A 21,121-nucleotide genomic window follows, 5' to 3' on the forward strand; every position below is an offset into this window, starting at 1 on the left:
TATTAATAAACCAGAAACATAAATAGATAATACACTAAACTCATAAATAAATAATATACAAGAGAAAGAGGGAAAATTTTGCTATAAAAGCACCTACATTTAACATTACAAGGAATTTTGCAAGCAGGCTATATTAGATTTTTCACCCGTCCAAAAAGGATGAAAGAAGAAAAAATATTCTCTAAGAATACATATCCCAACCCAACCCATCACTTACCTTGGGTCTTTTTCCCCTTTTTCCAATATGAATAAATTATTCTAAAAAAAAAACACCCAATAATATTATTTTTCCCCAAAGCCGAATGGTGATTTTTGCCTGCTTCCACCTTCTCCATATTGTTCATTCCATTTTCTAAGTTCATTCATCGTTGTAGCATCATATGCAACTGAAGGCCCCACCTATACACAAAAATTCCACAAACATAAATAATATATATATATATAACTCATTAAAAACTTAAGATAGATAATGACTTTAAAAGTACTATTGGTGTCTGGCACCCTTCTCAGTGTCATACTGTTACTGCTTTAGGAAATATCGCCAACCAATTATAAAACGCCACCTATTTTTGTGTATCGGGTCCCAAGAGTATGCTTTTGTATGATATCAAAAGCATACTCTTATTCACTCGAGGTCACATACTACCAACCATTTGGCAGTGTCTCATTTGAATAAAGTTATGCTTAAAAGTTAAAACAATTAACAAAATCAGTTGTTCTCTTATGTTTCAAGCATGGCTAAGCAAAGTGAGTACCATTAAGGTTATTTCAATAGCTTTTTATTTTATTAATTACTTTCTCAGAGAAAAAAATCTTCATAATGCACTAATTTGTTTGCCTCAAATTTCTTTCCTAAGAGAGGAACCCTTCCACTCACTCCATTTTACTTATTTTTTAACTTCAAAAAGCTGTAGAATGGCTGAAGTTAATATTGTAGTAGAGAGGACAACACAAAATAAAGAAGAAGAAAAAATGGATTAGCCAAAGGCCTAATTCCTCAAGACATGCAAAAACTAACTCTTTAAAATATACACAATTATATAATAGGGAATAAATATATTCGAGTAGAATAAACAAAATTATCTTACCTTGGCTTTTGACTGAATAAAATCATCCACATTGAGACGCCTTAAGTTTGGTGCTGCACCATTTATACTTTCCTATAACAGGACAATTCAAGCAACGTCAATGGGCACAGATCAATTAAACCACAATCAGACATTTAGGAAAAGTTGAAAATGAGAAACAAGAATAAATACAACAAAAACTTTCAAGAATTAGAAAATTGCACTACTAATGGTAATCCCCCAAAATATGTCAATAAATCAGAGCTTTGTATTGTGTACTAGTGAAATTAATGAGAGTAAATCATAGAAAAATAGTGATTTTGAGACGCTGGCATAAAGCTAAATTGTAAGTATTGTGGTCTGAAAAATGTTTAAACACAATAATCTTGTCTTTAATTCATAAAATTGAAATATTCCTAAAAGAACCGATTCAAAGTTCAATAAAAGTAAAGAGAAAACAAAATTAAAAAAAAAGAGCATTCTAAACACCTACTTAATTAATTGTAGTTTTAAAATGTTCTTACTTCCCAGGCAGCCACTTTACAACGCGTATTCTAATTTAACTTCATAAACATTCAAAGAACTTACCTTCTTTTCCTCCTCTAGAAGTTCTTGTACAGGTCTATAAGCAGCAGCGATACAAAGGTTCTGTCGGAGAAACAGAAGAGAATGAATATTGTAAGTATGAGATACTAAAGAATCACATTAAAGAGAAATGAAATTAGCTACGTACCTTCAAATCACTACCAGAGTATCCCTCGGTTGCAGAAGCTAGTTTATCAAACTCAAAACCAGGTTCTAAATTCTCTTGTGAAAGAAATATCTTCAAAATCTTCAAACGATTTTCAGCATCCGGTAAGTCTACATATATCCTGCACAACAAACAAAAACTTGGTAAACATTTCAAGGTTTTTGCTTCATAAACCTAACACCTGATCCAGGCCCCATACCATCTGCGTTATGTTGAGATATAAGAAGTAGATAAAACATGTCTACTCGTGTTCAGATCTCACAAATGACAAAACCACCAAAAGCATCAATATGCATGCAGAGTAACAAAACCATAACAATACAGACCTTCTCGGTAATCGACGAATTACAGCATCATCAAGGTCAAAGGGCCGATTTGTTGCCCCCAGAATCAGGATTCTTTGGCTATCTTTTGACCTCAATCCATCCCAAGCAGCCATAAACTCATTTCTCATTCTTCTGGTTGCCTCATGCTCAAAAGCACCACCACGCGCACCAAGCAAACTGTCCACCTACGCAAATCCAATATTGATGTAAAGAAAACCATATCAGGGAGTCTAGAGCCCAAATATTATTTTCCAAGGCGAAATTTTGTTTCTCTTCATAATAAACAAACTATATAAACCAATCAAAACATTATACAGCAAAAAGGAGGACCAGCAGATTACAAAAACTACTTCAGATGTACAACCAAATGCATTATCAATGCCAACCATGTGTAAACCCTAAGAAATTTTAGGTATGCAATACGAATTGAGCATTATGCACTTCAATTTTTACAATTAATGTCTTTTAGAGCGAGAGAGATAAAGAGCTTACCTCATCAACAAATATAATGACAGGAGCAAGCTTGCTGGCAAAGGAGAAGAGAGCTTTCGTCAACTTTTCAGCGTCACCGAACCACTGTCACAGAAAGATGCAAGTTTATAACAACTCCCAAACAAAAACATGAGTACACAATTGCTTCAATGCTTCTGGTTTTCTTCATCCAAAAAAGTAAATGTAAAATCAGTCCTTTCACGTTAACATTGGCAATATGACATTTCAATTTTTCAACCTATCACAGATTGACAAAACAGTACATCACTCTAGTACATACAAAAATATGCAGACACCAAAGTATCATCTGGCACATGTTTAATGCAATATGAACACGATCCAAAGCTACATAAAAAGCACAAGATATTACATGGATGGAGCACATACCTTTGATGTAAGTGTTGAGCCAGTTATACTTATAAAGTTAGCTCCCGCTTCGGTTGCAAGTGCCTTAGCAAGAAGGGTTTTTCCAGTTCCAGGAGGTCCAAATAGTAGAATTCCTTTGCAAGGCTAAATAAAGCTTCACATAATAAGCAACTGACAAAAACAAGGAACAAATATCATCCTATATCAACCAAGAACAACAAAGAAAAAGATATAATACCCGCAACAAATTTCCTTGAGAAAAAAGTTCCGGTCTCCTCATTGGAAGTATAACAAGTTCCTGCAATGCCTTCTTCACATCTTCAAGAGCACCAATGTCATCAAACTTAACACCAATTTCACCAGGAGCCACCACTGCTGAAACAAAGTTGGTCTCGTACTCATCCTTTGCAAGATTCTGTAATGATATATGTACATTATAAAATATTTCTTAATGATTTTCCGGTAAATTTAGTAAAAGGATACGAAACATACCTTCAATGTCTGTGACGGTTTCCGAGATATAGCTTCCTGCTCCTTCATCCTCAGAATTGCAATTTCAATGCTTTACAGAATAAAGAGGGATCAAAATTAGAGGATTTCAATTTCAAGACTATGTGAGGTGTGCAGTCTTGCATAAGTATTTAGTATTACAAATAGTATAAAAATAAGACTACATACCTTTCACGAGGAATATGTAGTCTTTCCCCTTTTGTGGAAGGAAGCGGGCAAGATGACAAGTAATGATTTTTAGCCCAACCAACAACTTTCTCAGCTTCTGCAAAAGTACAAGAAAAATTAAAATAAATAATACATGACACATTGTTTACATGCTTCAGGAGTAGTTTCCAGATTAGAAGATGTTCTGAAAGGTTTTGTTCTTAAGACCATTAGTTCAGTTCTGATGGCTACCCATCCTGGTCAAGTTGGTTGTGACTTGTTCACTGAATTGGACCAACTCAACCCACGCATACACTGAATCACTATGTGAATTTATCCTTAAGATTTACTAAGGTAGCTAAGCACTTTTTACTATTTTGTCATCCTTCCCTATGGGATTTTGACGTTGGAGTATTCTATAATCCCACAAATTACTTGCATCAAGTGTTTTTTTAAACACAAACTTTAATCCTATCCTCATTACCAAATCCAAAAAGCTTCTTGAGCATCTAAGTATTTCCTCTCACTGAATCTAGAACAGCAATAGGCTATTTTTTATTTTCTTTTGTTGAAAAAAAGGGAAAGAAAATTATTTGACATTTTTCAATTAATCAATAGTACAGTAATATCTTACTGTGCTTTGTTAAGATCACACCATCAGTGTTTACATGCAATAAGTCCATGCAAGACAGCTCATGCTCCTCAAGAACCTGCAATTCAATAAAAAACAAATAAGAATAACATTATTAATAATAATAACAAAGCTAATTGCGCCATTGAACCCATAAAGAGTATTGCAAAATACCAAATCTAATACATTCAAGTCCCTTCACATAAACAAGTCGAAACTCCCAATTCCAGTTAAACATAAGAAGTTCCCAAATTTAGGACTAGTACCTTGTGTAATTCATTTATATTACTCCGTGATATGATAACTCTCCTATCTTCCTCCACCTGTTTACAAAATGTTCGAAGGTGATCCTCTTCCTGCAAAAAGCACATACAAAATATATATGAAACAATTGTGTATATATACAATAATGTTTGTATAAAAAATATTTGATATAAAAATCTACTATCCTAAGTAAATGACAAATTGAAAATTCATAGCCAGATGTTTTTGACATGTAACTCTAGTAACGAACTTCTCAGCATTCTCATGCTGAGAATCATGTAAAATGTTTAGCATTTGATTAATTTTCTCAACTCAACTCTACATCAACATTAACACATACAAAATTTATTTGATTCCTAAATAATCCAATCTTATTAAGGATTTTTGCTAAGATACCAATATATATATATATGGAAGAGGTTTCAATGGTTACATTTTTATTGTAACCACCATGGTTACATTTTTTTAAGCCATTGGATTACAATTAAATAGTTGTGATTAATTTGGAAATTAAATAAAAACAAATAATAAATAACTTGTAACCTGAAAGTAACTGATAATTTATTTCCTTATAAAACTTTAATTAAGATTAATTATATTTTAAAATTAAATTAATTATAATTATTAATTATTTTTTTGCAATTTATTACTTTATAAGGATCTTTTAGCAATTTACTTTTTTGCACTTAAATTATTTAAAATTTTATAACAAAACTTTTTATAATTTTATAATTTAAATTTTATTATACTTGTTATCTTAATTTTAAATTATTTTTTTTTTGAAAAGGGAAAGGGTCCGCAAGTCATAGACAGGACCCTTCCAAAAGTAAATTAATAAGCCTCGCTTGTGGCGGAGGAAAACCATATTACAAGTGATACAAGGGGTAGATACCCCTTTACAACAAGGCATTCCAATCTCTACTTAAATCTAAGAAGGATAAGTCCTCGAAGAACTTAGTTTTAAAAACCCAAGTAGCTGTCCAGAACTTAGTTTTAAAAACCCAAGTAGCTGTCCAGAACTTAGCTTTCTCCCACAATTCCTCTGCTGAACACTCCACCCCTTCGAAGATTCTAGCATTCCTTTCCAACCACACAGCCCAAATTATTGCTAATACTGCCGTTCTCCACATCTTTGTTGTGCGTTTGCTGCCCTTTAGCTTGCTAACTAACAGTTGTGGTACACATCTTGGCATAACCCATGACAACTTAAATTCCTTTATCAACTTGATCCATAATTGACTGATGAAACTGCACCCTAAGAATAGATGCCCCACATCTTCCCCGCTAACTTTGCAGCAAACACACCATCCAGGTGAGATGGAAGAATATGGCCTCCTTTTTTGCAACTTATCATGAACGTTCACTTTTCCTAGAGCAACAAGCCACCCAAAAACTTTGACTTTTGATGGAACACAACTTTTCCATAAGGGCCTTACCCAATAGACTCGTCTGCCATTCGGGTTCGCCGTAAACCAGGAGAAGGCTGACTTGCAAGAGAAAATTCCTGACGAGTCTGGTTTCCACAATCGGCTATCATTTGAGATAGTGAGTACTCTAACATGTTCCACCTTTTGCAACAGCGAGGAGAGACTTGGGATCTCCCGCTCCATTAGGTTCCTTCTAAATTTGAAATCCCAGCTTTCTACTCGTCCCCCAGGCTGACCCTCGTCAACAATCAGATCTTTTATTGACACATTTCTATCCTTGGAGAGCGCTGCTAAGTCGGGGAGGGATCTCGATAGGGAGGAGTCACCAAGCCAAACATCTTCCCAAAACCGAATGCTGGCTCCATTGCCTAACTTGAATTGTACTAACCCAAGGTACTCGTCATACAAATCAGAGATATCCCTCCATGGGCCTTTGGGAGAGAGACGACTTCCTTTTTTTGTGTCCCAGAAGTTATCAGACTTTCCATATCGACTCAGCACCACCTTGTGCCACAACGAGTTTGGTTCTAGGGAAAACCTCCACAACCATTTCATAAGCAAGCCCTTGTTCCTCATCTCCAAGTTCCCAATTCCCAGGCCACCTTCCTCTCGAGATCTGCATACTTCACCCCAAGCCACTAAATGATCCCCGCCTGACGATTCGCAGCCTTCCCAAAGAAAATCCCTCATCAACTTCTCCAATGCTTTAGTTACAGCTTTTGGAACTTTAAATAGGGAAAGATAGTAGATTGGAAGGGAGGATAGGACTGACTGAATGAGAGTCAATCTACCCCCACGAGATAAAAATGAACATTTCCAGCCATCTAGTCTTTTAGCGCACTTATTCAGAACCGGCTCCCAAAAAGCCCATTTTCTAGGCGAGCCCCCCAGGGGCATACCTAAGTAAGTCAAGGGCCAACTGCCAACTTCACACCCTATCTGAGATGCCAACCTGGCCACCTTTTCCTCTTCCGTGCAAATCCCCAAGATTTGACTTTTGTTCATGTTGATTTTAAGCCCAGAAATAGCACAAAAGGCCTCCACTAATCGTAACAGCTTCTGCAATGAGTCATCATCTTTGACAAAAAATAAGGTGTCATCTGCAAATTGAAGATGGCTGATATGAACCTTCTCTTTTCCAATCTCGAACCCAGAAAAGTTGCCTGAGCTTACTGCCTTAACCACCATCCTTCCTAGAACATCCGCTACCAGAGTAAACAAGAAGGGTGATAGTGGGTCACCTTGTCTAAGGCCCCGAGAGCTAGAGAACTTCCCTCTTGGTCTTCCATTAATGAAAACTGAGAATGAGGTAGAAGACAAGCATCCTTTGATCCATTTTCTCCAAGTGACTCCAAAACCCTTGTTGCACAATACGAGATCCAAGAAATTCCAATCCACTCGATCATAGGCTTTCTCAAAATCTAACTTTAAAACCAGCCCGCTTTTGCCTCTACTTCTGTAGTCTTCTACCGTTTCATTAGCAATGAGAACCGAGTCAAGAATTTGTCTACCTTCAACAAAGGCAGATTGAGTTTCATGTATGGTCTTCTCCAACACCCCTCTAAGTCTGATGGAGAGCATTTTCGCAATCATCTTATAGACGCTTGTTATAAGACTGATTGGCCTGAAGTCTTTTACCCTACAGCTGTTTAGTTTTTTTGGGATCAAGCATATGAAGGTCTCGTTGATGCTGCCTTGGATGATTCCTTCTTTCTCAAATGATTTAACAACTTCCATAAGGTCTTCCTTAATTACCTCCCAGTGGGATTGAAAGACAGCCAAGCTGAAACCATCTGGTCCTGGAGCCTTGCTTCCTTCGCAACTAAACACTGCCTCCTTCACTTCCTCTATCTCAAATGGCCTCTCCAGATCCATGGCGGAGTCAAGAGGGATCCTTTGCCAGTCAATACCTTCTATGCTTAAGCCCCGTCTTCTTTCAGCTTTATACAGGTTTGTATAGAAGGACACTATCTCATCGACTATATCTTCTTCACTATCAATGATTGACCCATCTTCCTTTTCAAGTCTTGATATTGTGTTCCTGGCTTTTCTGGCGTTCAAGAGGTTGTGGAAGAATCTTGAGTTTGCGTCACCCTCTTTAGCCCATTTGCACTTTGATTTTAGCCACACACTTCGTTCTTCTTCAAATGCAAGTTGCTGCCACTCTTTTTTGATAACCTTCCTTTCGTCCATTAAAGATTGATTCCAATCATCAGAGGCCTCCAGTCGATCCAGGATCATCAATCTTCGTTCCATGGCGATCTTAGCCTCGTGTTTGAGGCCATACGTTTCTTTGCTCCACTTCTGGATGTTTCCTCTTACTGTTCTTAATTTGCTCATGAATTTCGTACCAGCCCACCCTAACCCGACTGCCTCTTTCCACCAGTTACGGAAATTATTGGGGAACAATTTATGTTCCAGCCACTGGTTATCAAATCGGAAAGGGCTAGGACCCCATCTAGGCGGGTTTGAGTCTAGAATAATAGGACTGTGATCCGAGACAATCCTCACCAACATTTCTTGTCTCACGTACGGGAAAACGTTACTCCAATTGCTAGTAAAAAGGAAACGGTCCAATCTACAACAAATAGGTTTGTCTCGGAAGTTTGACCAAGTGAAACACCCATTATTTAATTTTGGATCAATTAACTTCAATTCCCGCACTAACTGATCGAACGTCTTCATACTCTTAGTCCAAGAAGAGCTATTTAGTTTTTCTTGTACCGATCTGACTACGTTGAAATCCCCACCTAAACACCATGAATCACCACAAATTGCGCTAAGGCCAGCCAACTCATCCCAGAAATCATGTCTTGTTTTATACGAGCACGGTCCATATATCCCAGAAAACCACCACGGGCTTCTACCTTCTGCTTCTACTAATACTGAGATAGAGAACTCGCCCACCAGGGAGTCCAGCACGTTGATACTTCTGGTATCCCAAGCTAACAACGTCCCTCCCGAACTTCCAATGGCTGGAATCAAGATCCAAGCTTTAAATCGGGATCGCCAAATGCTACCAATGAAGTTCCTATCTACAGTTACTCTTTTCACTTCCTGTAATATTATTAAATCCGGGTTAACTTTGTTGATAGATGCCTTAATTGCTTTTCTTTTTCCCTTGTCTCCGCTGCCTCTTACATTCCACGATAGGATTCTCATAATGATCTCTTTTGGGATCCCTCTTTTTTCTGACCTCTGTCATAGTCAATGTTAAAGGCCAACTTTTTGAGTTCTCTAATGCTCTTCCTCCGAGCCTTTGTCTGTTGTACTGTTTGTTCTTCTTCGCCCTCATTCATTATCAGATTCAGTCCCAACTCCTCCATGGCTCTCACCAAATTGTTTCCTTGAGCAGCCCCTATCTCGCCTATTGCAGAAACTTCTGCTGCCACCTCGCCCACTTCCACACCTAATTCATAACTCACTGGGCATTCTGTAGGCTTTTCACTATCAATCCAAAGAGCCTTGATATCCTTCATAATTTCCTCCTGTTCTTCTCCTTCATCTTCTACTAATCCCGGATCATCATCTTCTTCTGAATTATCGCTCTCGGAGGAGAAATCGAGAATCTCATTTGTCAAGGGATCATCGTCCTCCGATATCATTTCTTCAATACGGTCCGTTCGATCTGAACCAATTGTTTCTTCTCTACTGCGTTTGGATGTGCACTTCCTTTTTCTGGAGTACATTACGACATAGCGTTTGCTTACTGGTTCTTCCACGACTGGGATTTGTTCCGATTCTCTCAACACTGCCTTTGAATAATCTCTTTCTCTTGGTTCGAATTCTTTCCAGAATTGAATGATGGCACTTCGGAATTTTTGTCGTGATTTTGGCTTGACAGACTTGAGGAGACCTTCGAAATATTCAGAAAAGATTTGGGCTGGGTTCTTCTTGCTGACCATGGAAAGAGGCTCCTTCTTGTCGACTGAAGTCGACTTGATTCCCTGAAGATCGTGGTACAACAATTTCATCGTGTAGGGCCCGTGGTGTGTATAAATACTGAAGCCCATGCTACTATTTTTTAGGCCCAAACAGTTCCAATCCATCTTATTAAGGCTTGTAAGTCCATCATCTCTTTGGTTCATTCTAACCCTAAGTGGACGGCCCATAAGGTCTTGGCCCACATCAAAAGACAGATTTTTCCCAACCGACTGCCACAAAAAATTTAAATTTAAATGTCCAGCTGGCATTGAGGGAGCACCCACACGTGGCACATTCAAACTTCTCCAAATACGTTGAAAGATCTTCTGAATAGGAATCGTCCTCCTACAATCACGTAGCTCTTCATTGGGACTCTTAATCGTCGACAAATCCGCATCACTAGGGCGGCTATCTGTCTCGAGGGATGTACCATCATCATCGCACGGACGCTGAGTTTTTGAACTCTCTGCCGCTTTGTTCCTTCCCCAAACCGCCCTACCATAGCTAGCCCCTGCCGTCGCCGGAGAAGGGAGAGTCCCTGGTTCCTTTTGTTGAGAAACCACCGTGAAAGCATCGGTCGATTTCTGAGATTCACCCGCCGCCTGCCTGTTTACAAATTCCATCTCTTCACAAGTTTCTTCTTCCCTTAGAGCTTGAAATTTCCCTGCTTCTTGACTTTTATAGAATTCCGAGTCCTGATGCCATATTGTGTTGAAAAAACCACTAAATCTATAGCCCCAATCATTTAGTTTGAACAGTTTCAAAGGATATTCCTGTCCCTCGTGACTTAACAGAATTGAATTGTTTACGAATCCTTTATCGTCTCCTCTCAATTTGAGTCTCAAGTGGTGTAAAAAGTTCTTCTCTGCTGTGTCTTTCTCTACATCCAACAACCCTCCACATAAACTGCCAATTTTCCCCATCATCTCAAGGTTCCATAAGTTCAGGGGGACTCCTTCTACCCCAATCCACGAGCTCCTACATTCGACTTTCACCTCTCTGTTTTGTTCTTCCCCTGACCACTTTACAAAAGAGACAATTGTGTCACCTGTTCCCGGTATTGTAGTCTTTTTGATCCTCAGTAATGCATCCATCTCTTCCACGTTCTTGCACCATATTAAAGTACGATCGTCAAACATTTGACTAACCTCTAACTTTCTATTAATTTCCCGTGACAGGTTATAGAAGATAGAGCTCCAGGACACTTCGCTGTTATTTCTAACCATGATCACGGCTCGGCTCCAATCCTTATCACAAAACTCTGCTTGTAGAAATTCATGAAAGTTGTTCTGCTCCATTCTCCTTCTTGGAAATGGATTTCGAGGCCTGAAGCTCCCATTACCTTTTGGTAGGAAGTCCCAATATCCCAATCTGTTGGCTTTCCGATTCTGGGATATTTGCTGTTTGATACTGTTTCTCCCACCAAGAGGTTTCGAATTTTTAGTTGGGTCGAAGACTCTATCAACAATCTGTCTTCTCGCAGAACCGGTATTCTGTTTCACAATACTTGCCCAAGATTGCTGAGTTCCTCCTCCCCACTTCTGCTTCTCCAAAGGTTCCTTGGGCAAATTCACTTTGTCGATATTTAGCTGGCAGTCTCGTTTTAACGTTCCTTTAAGGCATCGTGCAAAATCCTTCCATCCATTAGCACGTTCCTCCTCCGGGATGATCACCATTGATATCTTGTTATTCTTAAGGACTGATACTTTCATGAACACCCCCCGGTTGTTATGATATATTTCCAATAAGCAACTGTTGGACCTGTTACGAAATGATCTTTTGTAGTTAACTTTCTGCATCTCCTCCCTGTCTATCAGCTCTTCTAAGATATCTGCCAACCACGAAGCTGCTTCCAATGTAACAGCAATTTCATACCCTGCGAGGCGAGTTCTTTCACATATTCTAACGAAGCCTCCATCATTCGATAGGGTGAGCATAAACACCTTATGAGCAGTACGAAAACTCCAATATTTTTGAGACCCCTGGTCACTACCGGATCCAGAGTGTTTTCTAAGGCCAATACCAGTGGGGTAATAGCCATTTTCCTTCCCAAAACCAGTGGGGTTTCGGTGCTTACCATGGCCAAAGGAACCATGGAACCCCCTCGTGTGCATGGGCACAATTCTCAAGTCAGAGAGAAAAAGTAGGAGAGAGAGTTACTATTAGCAATTATTTTTTTTTCTTAATTTTAAATTATTACACCTACTTATTTAATTTTTTTTATTTAAATATTTAAAAAGTAAAAAGTAAAATAAGTTGAAGAATTTTTTAGAAAAAAAATGGCTGCACTTGTTATTGACTAGTTTGAGGCCTCATACTTAGTGCATCTAATTGTAACAAAATAATTAAATATCATTTGAAAATAATTTATTATTTAAAAATTTATTATAAAAAGAGAATTTTAATTTGTGTCAAAAGAAATTTAATTTTTATAAAAAAATAAATTTTATTGTAAATATTATAATTAAATGGCTTAATTAATAAAATAATTAGAGTAAGGATTTAAATATAAATATTAATTGCTAAAAGAGGTCTTGTTAAATATTTAATTAATTATTTTAAGAAAATAGTTAATTATAATTAATTAATTCTAAAAAAGAAAATTCTACCTATTAGTAACCTGCTATTACAGGTCAAAGAAAAATGTAACCATATGGTTACAATAAAAATGTAACCATTGAATAGTCACCCATCATATATATATTTATATATATATGTATAGTAATCACATAGACATGAATTCTGGAAATTATACAAACAATTTAAAAACTGTTGTGGTTGATTGGTGAGACATGTTTTTTCATTTAAAAACACCTTTTAGATTGTATGCACATTGATGTGATAACTGGTTAAACTATTTCCTTCAGTTATATTCTTCCGTTATGTTTTCTGCCCATTGTCTTTAGAGGATACCTTATCCTCTACGAGTCTGTACTGTGTTATTTTCAATATGAAACACCTTTAAGATGTTTTAAAAAACAAAGAGGAATAGTTTTCCTAACCACTATTCAACTATTGAGACCTACAAAAGAAGATAATAGACACGTACCTTGGGAGGATATACACTCAAAGTATTTTTGAAGAGCTTAAATATTTCGTTTCCATCTGATCTCTTCGTTGCCTTCAGTCCCTCAGTAAGACGCTTCAAGGATAAAGGCTGAAAAATTACATCAAACTTAACTCATTGACACAAGAAAACAACAATAGCTACAAGAATTGCTGATCTTCAGCACAAGAATCAAATAGCAGAAATATCTGAAATACCAAACAAGCTTTTTTATTCAAAAGCAGACAAAGGTCACACTTCCATGAGTGACCACCCAAATTTAGTAGGAACCCTCACTTACGGAGGAAAAAAACATCAAACAATTTTCTTTTCGTTTATGATAGCTAACTGTATAGTTTAAACTAGCAGAAAACTCTATGAAAGAGTTTTAATAATAATAGTTCAGTTCAAAATCGCAAATAAAATTTGTAAGTAATGAAACTTTAGAAGTATCTTTAAAATGCATTATTTTAAATATTAAGTTAGTTTGGTAAAAAAAAAAACCTCTAAATTCAGGATTAAGTTCAGTAGAAAAAAAAAAGAAAAAACCATCATCTTACCAGCTTAGCAAGACGACCAAAATTTGGAAGTATCATCGTCTGTATAACAAAAAAAGTATAATTGTCAGAAAAAAACATCAGCCTAAGAAACAAACATCATTCTAGTCATTCATATACAAGCTTCAAAACAATTAATAAATTAACTTACAAATTTCTCTTTCTCCTTTGATCCAGATTCAACTTTGTTCTGCCCACAAATCAGAACAACAGGACCTGATATCTGATTAAATATATCTTCAACCTTCTCGACAAATTCCTTACGATTTGACTTTGGAACTGCCCTAGACAACCATTGAGAAGAGTCTGGAAAATATACAATAAGAGGTTGCAGTGCATGCAATACCTACAAGCAAAACCAAATGCACTTGTGAAGGGTTTGATTGGTAGGTATTCGATAATTTTGTCATGTAGCACAGCAGCTAGGAGTCTAGAAAAATGTTTTTTATGGGGGGGGCCTGTCTGGGTATCATTTTGAATTCTAGGGTTTTTCGGGGATCTTTCTGGACAGAATGTATCCATTGTGTTCTTGAATTAATTAGATTCATCTCATATCATTTATCCTGTAAATAAAATAATAAAACAAAACAAATACACTTTTGAGACCCAATCCCTGAAAAAAGAATATGGTGTTTTTTTTCCTATAGGAAGCAAAATGAAATAGCTTCAGAGAGCTAAGAAAAGGTAGTGAAAATACCTCCAAGCAATTTTGATAAATGAAATCTTAGCAGAAATTATAGCTCATTTCCCATTTTTATTTCCTCTTCATTCAAAAGTAAATAAATAAAAACTAAATGGCGCAGATCTCTTTTCTATTTTTATCATAACATATGACAATATCAAGGTATACCTCACTAAGTGCCTCCATTGCAACATAACAATCCTCAGCTTGGGTATCAAAATCATGCTCAATATCCTTAACTGAAAGTCAAGGAAAACGTGTCAGTTGTCATAAAAACAAAAAAAAAAAAACAAAACAAAACAAGCAAGCTGCTCCTGCTACAAATGAATCTGAAAATTGCATTAACTGAGAAACACAATAGATAAACAAAACAGAGGATGAATTTTTGATAAAACAGTATTATGGCTTCTGAAATGAAAATTTTTTGTTATGTTAGCCAGCTTGCACATAGTGCCTACATGGCATGTTTTCAAAAAAAGACCTCCAAAACCCACTTTTAAAGGATATGCATGAAATAATAACAGAACTTTTAGTATTTAGAAGAGCTTGGTGGCAAAGCAAGTTTATTACCTTTTCCAAAGAAAAGAGAAAAAAAATATCCATAAAGCCAAAGGAACTTATTTGAGCTTTAATGGGACTTTATGCCTAATCCATTATGTGGTAAAATTTCACCTTTATCTCGATATATACAAGCTAATTTATGCTCCTAACAGCAATTGAAAAAGCATTTGCTTCTTTTCAACCAACACTTAAAGCAAAGAGTAGAAACTACCCCAAAACCTTCATATTACAACCGCATGCCCAAAAAAAAAAAGATTTAAACTACATGCAGTACTTAATGAAACAGAAAATAATAAAGAGCTGTAACTTTGTATGCTAAAAGTAGAGAAATCAACTACTAGACGACATAGTGTATACAGCTTGATAATGTAGCTTCCATAGGTTTAAAAGAAAAAAAAGGCTTACCGTTCATCCAATAAACAGGTGGCTTTGCAGGTTTCTCTGTTTCTTTATCCTCCTTAGTTGCATCACTCCCTTTGTTTTCACCAATATCAAAAATAACTGCAGCTTGATCGCCACTAACCTCATATACCTCCCCACGTTGGCCCTTCTGCAACACCCTGCATAATGTAAGCGCTCTGTCAGAAAATGCTGACAGAATGACATACACACACGAGAGAGAGATATAGAGAGAGGAGGGTAATCTTATTTCTAGAAGTTCAACAGTTGTGGTCTTTAATCACATAAGTAATGGAAGTGCAAGGCTTCACACAGAGCAGAAATAAACTTAAGGGAGTCGGTCAATTTTTCCAGCCAAATCATCATTACTGATAATACAATCATATACAACAATGGAAAAAGGTGGCTAACTCAGAAACAACGAAACCCTTATCACTTTAACCATAACCATATCCTCAAGTAAGGGGGAAAAAACGAACATCATTGTCCAAAGAATACCGGAACTCTTTGCTTAGAGCGAACAATATGACCCAGGGCAAGCAAGAAAATAACAAATGTAACTTCCAACCACCATCCATTCACACTCCCCACATCATCATCTTTATTAGGAATTTTTAGCAAGATCCGAAAAATTCTTTGCTTCTTTTAAATCAATTGCATTTCTTTTAAAAATTTATGGTAGCCTGAAACCAGTTACTGTTATTTGGCTTATGATCTATTAGCTAATTCTGTAAGAAATGAAAATTGTTTTGAGGTCAAGATCAAGGTAAACCAAATGAACCACTGGTAACAAGAATATGGAAGCCGGCCGGGTCAACTTAAGCTCTAGAGAGAAGAGGACATTCAATTCAAGCTTTTCCCTTTCTTCCCTATACATCTGGATGACTTACCAACCCACCTGCCACGAATAATAGTATAAGCATTTGTTGGACCATCAGATGTTGATATCTTCCCCAATATGATCCTGTATTGCATTATGCATGTCAATGTCAGGTGTGGGTTGAAGCTAGAGACACTATTGGATGAGATCAAGCTAAAGGTTTAAGAGAGACCACAAATGACCTCTTCCTCTCTCATGTAATTAGTTTTATTTTTTCATTCGAGTTTGGTGAGAGAAGTTTTTGTCAAGGGATAGAAAAGAATTTCTCCAGGAACGTAAAACAATGAAGGGATAATTTATAAAAAATAAATAAATAAATCTCCAAATTACAATGTAAATAAATAAATTCATACGAGCCTTCACATTTGACATTACAATCTTATTTAAAGGTCTAATCCATTATAATATCACAAAATTTTAAGTAAACTCAAATAAATTATCTCATGACAAAACAGCAATTTTCCAAAAAAGAAAGAAAAGAAATCAATTTAAGAAGCAAACATGGGGTGATGCATTACCTCTTATCAGCTTCACTCTGAGTGGAAGATCCAACATATTTCACACGGTCACCTAAAAGAAAGTGACAAGCAAAAGAGTTATTAGTAATTAAATTGTGAATATATTATTTATGTGATATATTATAGCATTAACACCTTATACAGTTATTGGTGTAAATGAATATCAAGTCCTACATATTTATATTTAAGTTAATTAGAATTAAGTGGAGCACGTTACTTAATTGTACCAATAATAACATGCCTCGTCTTCTAGGATGTTGGGCACCATGGTGCCATATAGCAATGCTCTTAGTTTAATGAAGCAGTTGGTAAGGTTTGGAATGCATAATTTTAATGTATGTGCTTATAAGTAATATTCACACTCCTTTTTTAAGAATGCTGAAATTAAATATGGCTCCTTTTAAGTTGAAATATCAGCATCTAAAAAACACACAGCATGGGGATAGTACGTTCAAATTCTCACCTCTCTTCAATGGCCGTTGGGATTTAGAAGACTCATCAGCCTCAGCATTGGAGAATTCAGTCGAATCAGGTTCACCAGAAACTCTCTGTAACGGAAGTGTTTGTGAAGGGGAAGAAAATCAGACTCGTAATTGATGTCAACTATTTAAATAATATATTGAAAAACTAGGACACAAAAAACTTAAGGAGCCATGAAGCAATTAATTGAGCAACCTACAATAACAAGAAGCTCGCAACCTCAGATACAATTTGATCAAATAAGTTATATATCTGATTTCAACTTTCTCTACAGTATCTAAGACTGTTCAAAACCATATTAATTATAACCATTAGCACAAAACACCAAGAGGACATAGATTATGACAACATGCATTGGCTTCTCTTCCACACAATCCACCAAAACAAATATAAAAGAACAGCACCACCAATCTGGCCTAGCAGTAACACATAAAAGGACTAATCAGATTCCTGGAGACAACAAAAGCACCGACATGGCACACTAGTACAAATCTTCTATGATCTTCATATTGTGAGCTAAATAGGCATGAGACCCAAGGTTAGGACACTTCAACTCAATCTCTAGTTGATCGAATCAACTTGAAGATAAACTTTTACTAATATCCACTTATACACTTCGAAGTTTAAAGAGACTTATGGTATAGCTTGTTTTCTAAAATATATATAACTTGTTAGTAATGAATGTTATATCATGTTACAAGAAACATTTGATAGTGTATGTAGCTTGCTAATTGAATATTAATAGCTCTGCAATGTTTTTATAAATGTTTTCAACCTTTTGGTGGTAATTATTTATCTAAACTATAGTTTTGATGCTTATAAGCCACTGGGATGATGATTCCTAGGTTAGATTTTATACGGAGTATGATAGACTTCTATATCAATTAAAAGAATTTAATCATTATATGGTTATTATATGAATAAAGCTAAGAACACCACTTCCTCTGTTTCTAAAGTAGTGGCTAGGTTTCAAAATCTACAAAGAAAATCAGACGTGATATAAAATCACCATCCACGTGAGTGCAATAAACATGGTAAACATGGTACTAAATCATTAAATCATGTTCGTCTATTATAAACATATTGCATTGTATTATAGCATAAAAGTTGAAAGAACATGACTTGATCCATTGAACCTGCACTCTAACTGTTTAAAGATAAATAGAAACGGGGAAAGGGGAAAATGTGAGTTGTATCATACCTTTTCGAATTTCTCACAATTGTGTGGAACTTCAACAAGCTTTCGGAGGGCTGCTTCAGCAGTTGATACTTCATCAATATCAGTACCGTCTGACTTTGCCTCATTACTACTAGTCCAATCTTCTTCATTTTCATCCTCCACCTCAGACTCCGAAGTATAGTCCTCCCCGCGTTCGGTACTATCATCATCTGATTCACTCTCTGATTGGCAATCATCACCAAAATCCTATTGCAATATTAATTATAACTACTTTACTTTTAGCCATCAAACAAAGCGGAAAAGTTTCCTCATGTGCTAATATATTAAATTATTACAATCTTACATAAGGAGCAAGAACACTGCTGTCGAGCACCAGTAAAGGAACTTGTAAGTCTTGCGCAAGCGCTTTAACTAGTCTCTCGCGGTATAGCTCAGTGCCTGAAGGGGGAGTGTTAATGCAAATAATTAAATCAAATATTGTCACTAAGGGAACAACCAATATACACAGGTAGACGATAATCACTTAGTAGGATCAACACCAACCTGGTGCACTCTGGAGCAGAATTCTGCCACTTGAAGACGACAAACGGGCACCATAAGATGAAGTGACCTTTTTGTGATTCAAATGAGAAGCAGCACATTCCACCAAAAGCTTTTTGGTATGGTCACTGCGATACAAAATAAGTTAAAACACTTTAGCTATTCCTATTATTAGTAAAAAAAACATTGACTGATACGAATAAGCAATGAGCAGTAATTACTGAATATAGTAAGGTAGTGTTTCCCATGAAACAGTTATCTTCTCCCATGGAATAACCCTCCGTAAGAACTCATTTTTGAACTTATCACGTCTGGTCAAGAAAGGTGAGTCCTTTTTTCTACTCTCCATTGAAATCTTCTCATTAATGAGCCATTCTTTTTGATCTTGCTCTCCAAGCCGAGCATGAGCATCACAATTCCTAATATCCTCCCCAACCTTTTCTTGCAAGGTCTTTCCTTTAGCAAAACCAGCCCCATCTTTAACAGGTGCAAGTTTATCCTCACTAGCATTTCTGCCATCACCTTCAGAGCTATAAGCTCGGAACTGAATAGACTTTAAACACGGATTCGACTTCACATCTAAATCAGTATAGCAACTAGCAGACGCAACAGTTCTAGAATAAAACGAATGTAAGAAACTCCTTCTGCCTAAACTACCATGAGAACATTTATTTCCTAAAACTGTTCTACATATCCAAGATTGAGAAGAACCCCGTTCAACAGAGTATGTCCTCTTAACGTATTTCGATGGCAACAACACTCCCCATATCTGATTTCTACACTGTATTCTCCTTGCATACATTGCAGCTTCTTACACACAATTCCCACAACACTGCAGAGCATGATTTCATTTCATTAGTCCAACTCCAACATTGCATTCAATTATTGCAAAACCAACAAAATGACCATATAAACAGCATAAAGCATAACAAACTATACACTACAAAATGCATCAATACAGCAAAAGACTTCAACAACACAATTACCTTTACCAATCTGCTCTCAAACTCAAATTTCTCAATCCAAATACACAAAATAACGATTTAAAAGCTTTAAAAGGAAGATTATTTCGTAATAATTTTCCAACTTCGAAATTTGCAGTCCAGATTGGGGAAAAAACGATTAAAAAACTAATAAAAGAAAAAGCTTTGAAGAGAGAGAGAGAGAGGTCGGTCATACCTAGAGGTGATTGGAAGCTTCGTCAAGAAGAAGACTGGTTCGCGGCCATTAAAGAGAGAGAGAAGGGTGGAGAGAGAAGCGGGAGAGGAGGGAAGAGCGAGATAAGATACGGCTTGATGCAGCTTTGTTTAGAGTTTAAACTAAACTCAACAACACCATTATACATTCCCGAAGCTTTACGTAGGTTTCAACTCGGAATAAACAACTCCAGCCCATGGGCCCTCTCCGCATTTATATTTGGGTTGGGCCCGTTATTTCTTAAGAATTTTCAAATATTGAAAATAAGAAAGTGAGGATTTGTCATAAATATGTGGAAAGAATTTAAGTTTAAGCATAAATAAAAAATGTAAAAATAAATATGGGATTGAAAATAATCAAAGTTTTGAATATAGGAAACTAAACAAAAGACTATAAATATAATTAATAAACTTTTTACCCCTTAAAAATGTTGTCGGAAAAGTCAATGTTACGGGAAGTCAGCGGAAAGTTACTATCGTTAAAAAAGTTTGCGAAAAAGTTATCATCGCCAAAAGAGTCACTGAAAAAATCACTAGAGTTGTCATCGTCATCTAAAAGGTCATTAAAATTTCTATCGTCACTAGAGTTAGATGTCTCAGACATAAACTAAAATGAGGAATGCTAAGGAGACTCTCTTTTGTACTCTCTTTTGCACTCTCTTTATAAATTAGTGACAAATGTCATCCTTTGAAATTAGTGTATTTATACTTAGTAATTAGACATAATATTATTACATTATTATATATATGTTATTACAATAAAATTATTATAAATATTTACTTAGAATTAAATATAAATATATATCTTAAACAAAATTATAACACCATTTAATAAAAAAAAAATTATAACGTATGATTAGAATTTATTTAACAATTTAAATAATCATATAAATAGTAATTGAAGCTATTTTATTTATATGCTTTTTTTACAACACTTTTTTTATTATTATTAGTTTAATTCAAAACACATATATCACTTGTATTTTGTTTCAATGTAAAAAGAAAATAAATCAATATAACTATAAATTAGACAGTAAATAAATTAGGGGAAAAAAAAGAGAGAGAGAGAGAGAGAAGAATATGAATTGTTTATATTCAAATTTATAATAATTGTTTTGACAAAAAAATTATTTAATTAGACAAAGTAAATAGATATAAATAAAAAAAAATATAATAA

At 35.9% G+C, this 21,121-nt stretch overlaps 1 protein-coding gene across 2 annotated transcripts; it reads right to left on the reverse strand.

The window, feature by feature from the left end:
• Nucleotides 1-6: 6 nt before the first annotated feature.
• Nucleotides 7-20,092, reverse strand: LOC115699187 (uncharacterized). Of its 2 annotated transcripts, XM_030626469.2 has the most exons (25): nt 19,928-20,087; nt 18,970-19,580; nt 18,752-18,876; nt 18,552-18,646; nt 18,230-18,454; nt 17,012-17,096; nt 16,549-16,600; nt 16,049-16,114; nt 15,157-15,311; nt 14,359-14,429; nt 13,660-13,854; nt 13,512-13,550; nt 12,955-13,062; nt 4,557-4,646; nt 4,294-4,369; nt 3,681-3,777; nt 3,495-3,564; nt 3,241-3,417; nt 3,024-3,146; nt 2,637-2,720; nt 2,145-2,329; nt 1,801-1,939; nt 1,656-1,715; nt 1,089-1,160; nt 7-399 (listed from the first exon to the last, which is right to left on the reverse strand). In XM_030626469.2, the coding sequence occupies exons 2-25, from the start codon at nt 19,548-19,550 to the stop codon at nt 283-285; spliced, it is 3,087 nt and encodes a 1,028-aa protein (XP_030482329.2). In that variant the 5' UTR covers nt 19,551-19,580; nt 19,928-20,087; the 3' UTR covers nt 7-282. The 2 variants fall into 2 exon arrangements, with proteins under 2 accessions (XP_030482329.2, XP_030482331.2); XM_030626471.2 differs by lacking the exon at nt 16,049-16,114 and having other exon boundaries at nt 19,928-20,092.
• Nucleotides 20,093-21,121: the final 1,029 nt, after the last annotated feature.

The sequence above is a fragment of the Cannabis sativa genome, chromosome 8, assembly GCF_029168945.1.
Source record: "Cannabis sativa cultivar Pink pepper isolate KNU-18-1 chromosome 8, ASM2916894v1, whole genome shotgun sequence".
Taxonomy (NCBI): domain Eukaryota; kingdom Viridiplantae; phylum Streptophyta; class Magnoliopsida; order Rosales; family Cannabaceae; genus Cannabis; species Cannabis sativa.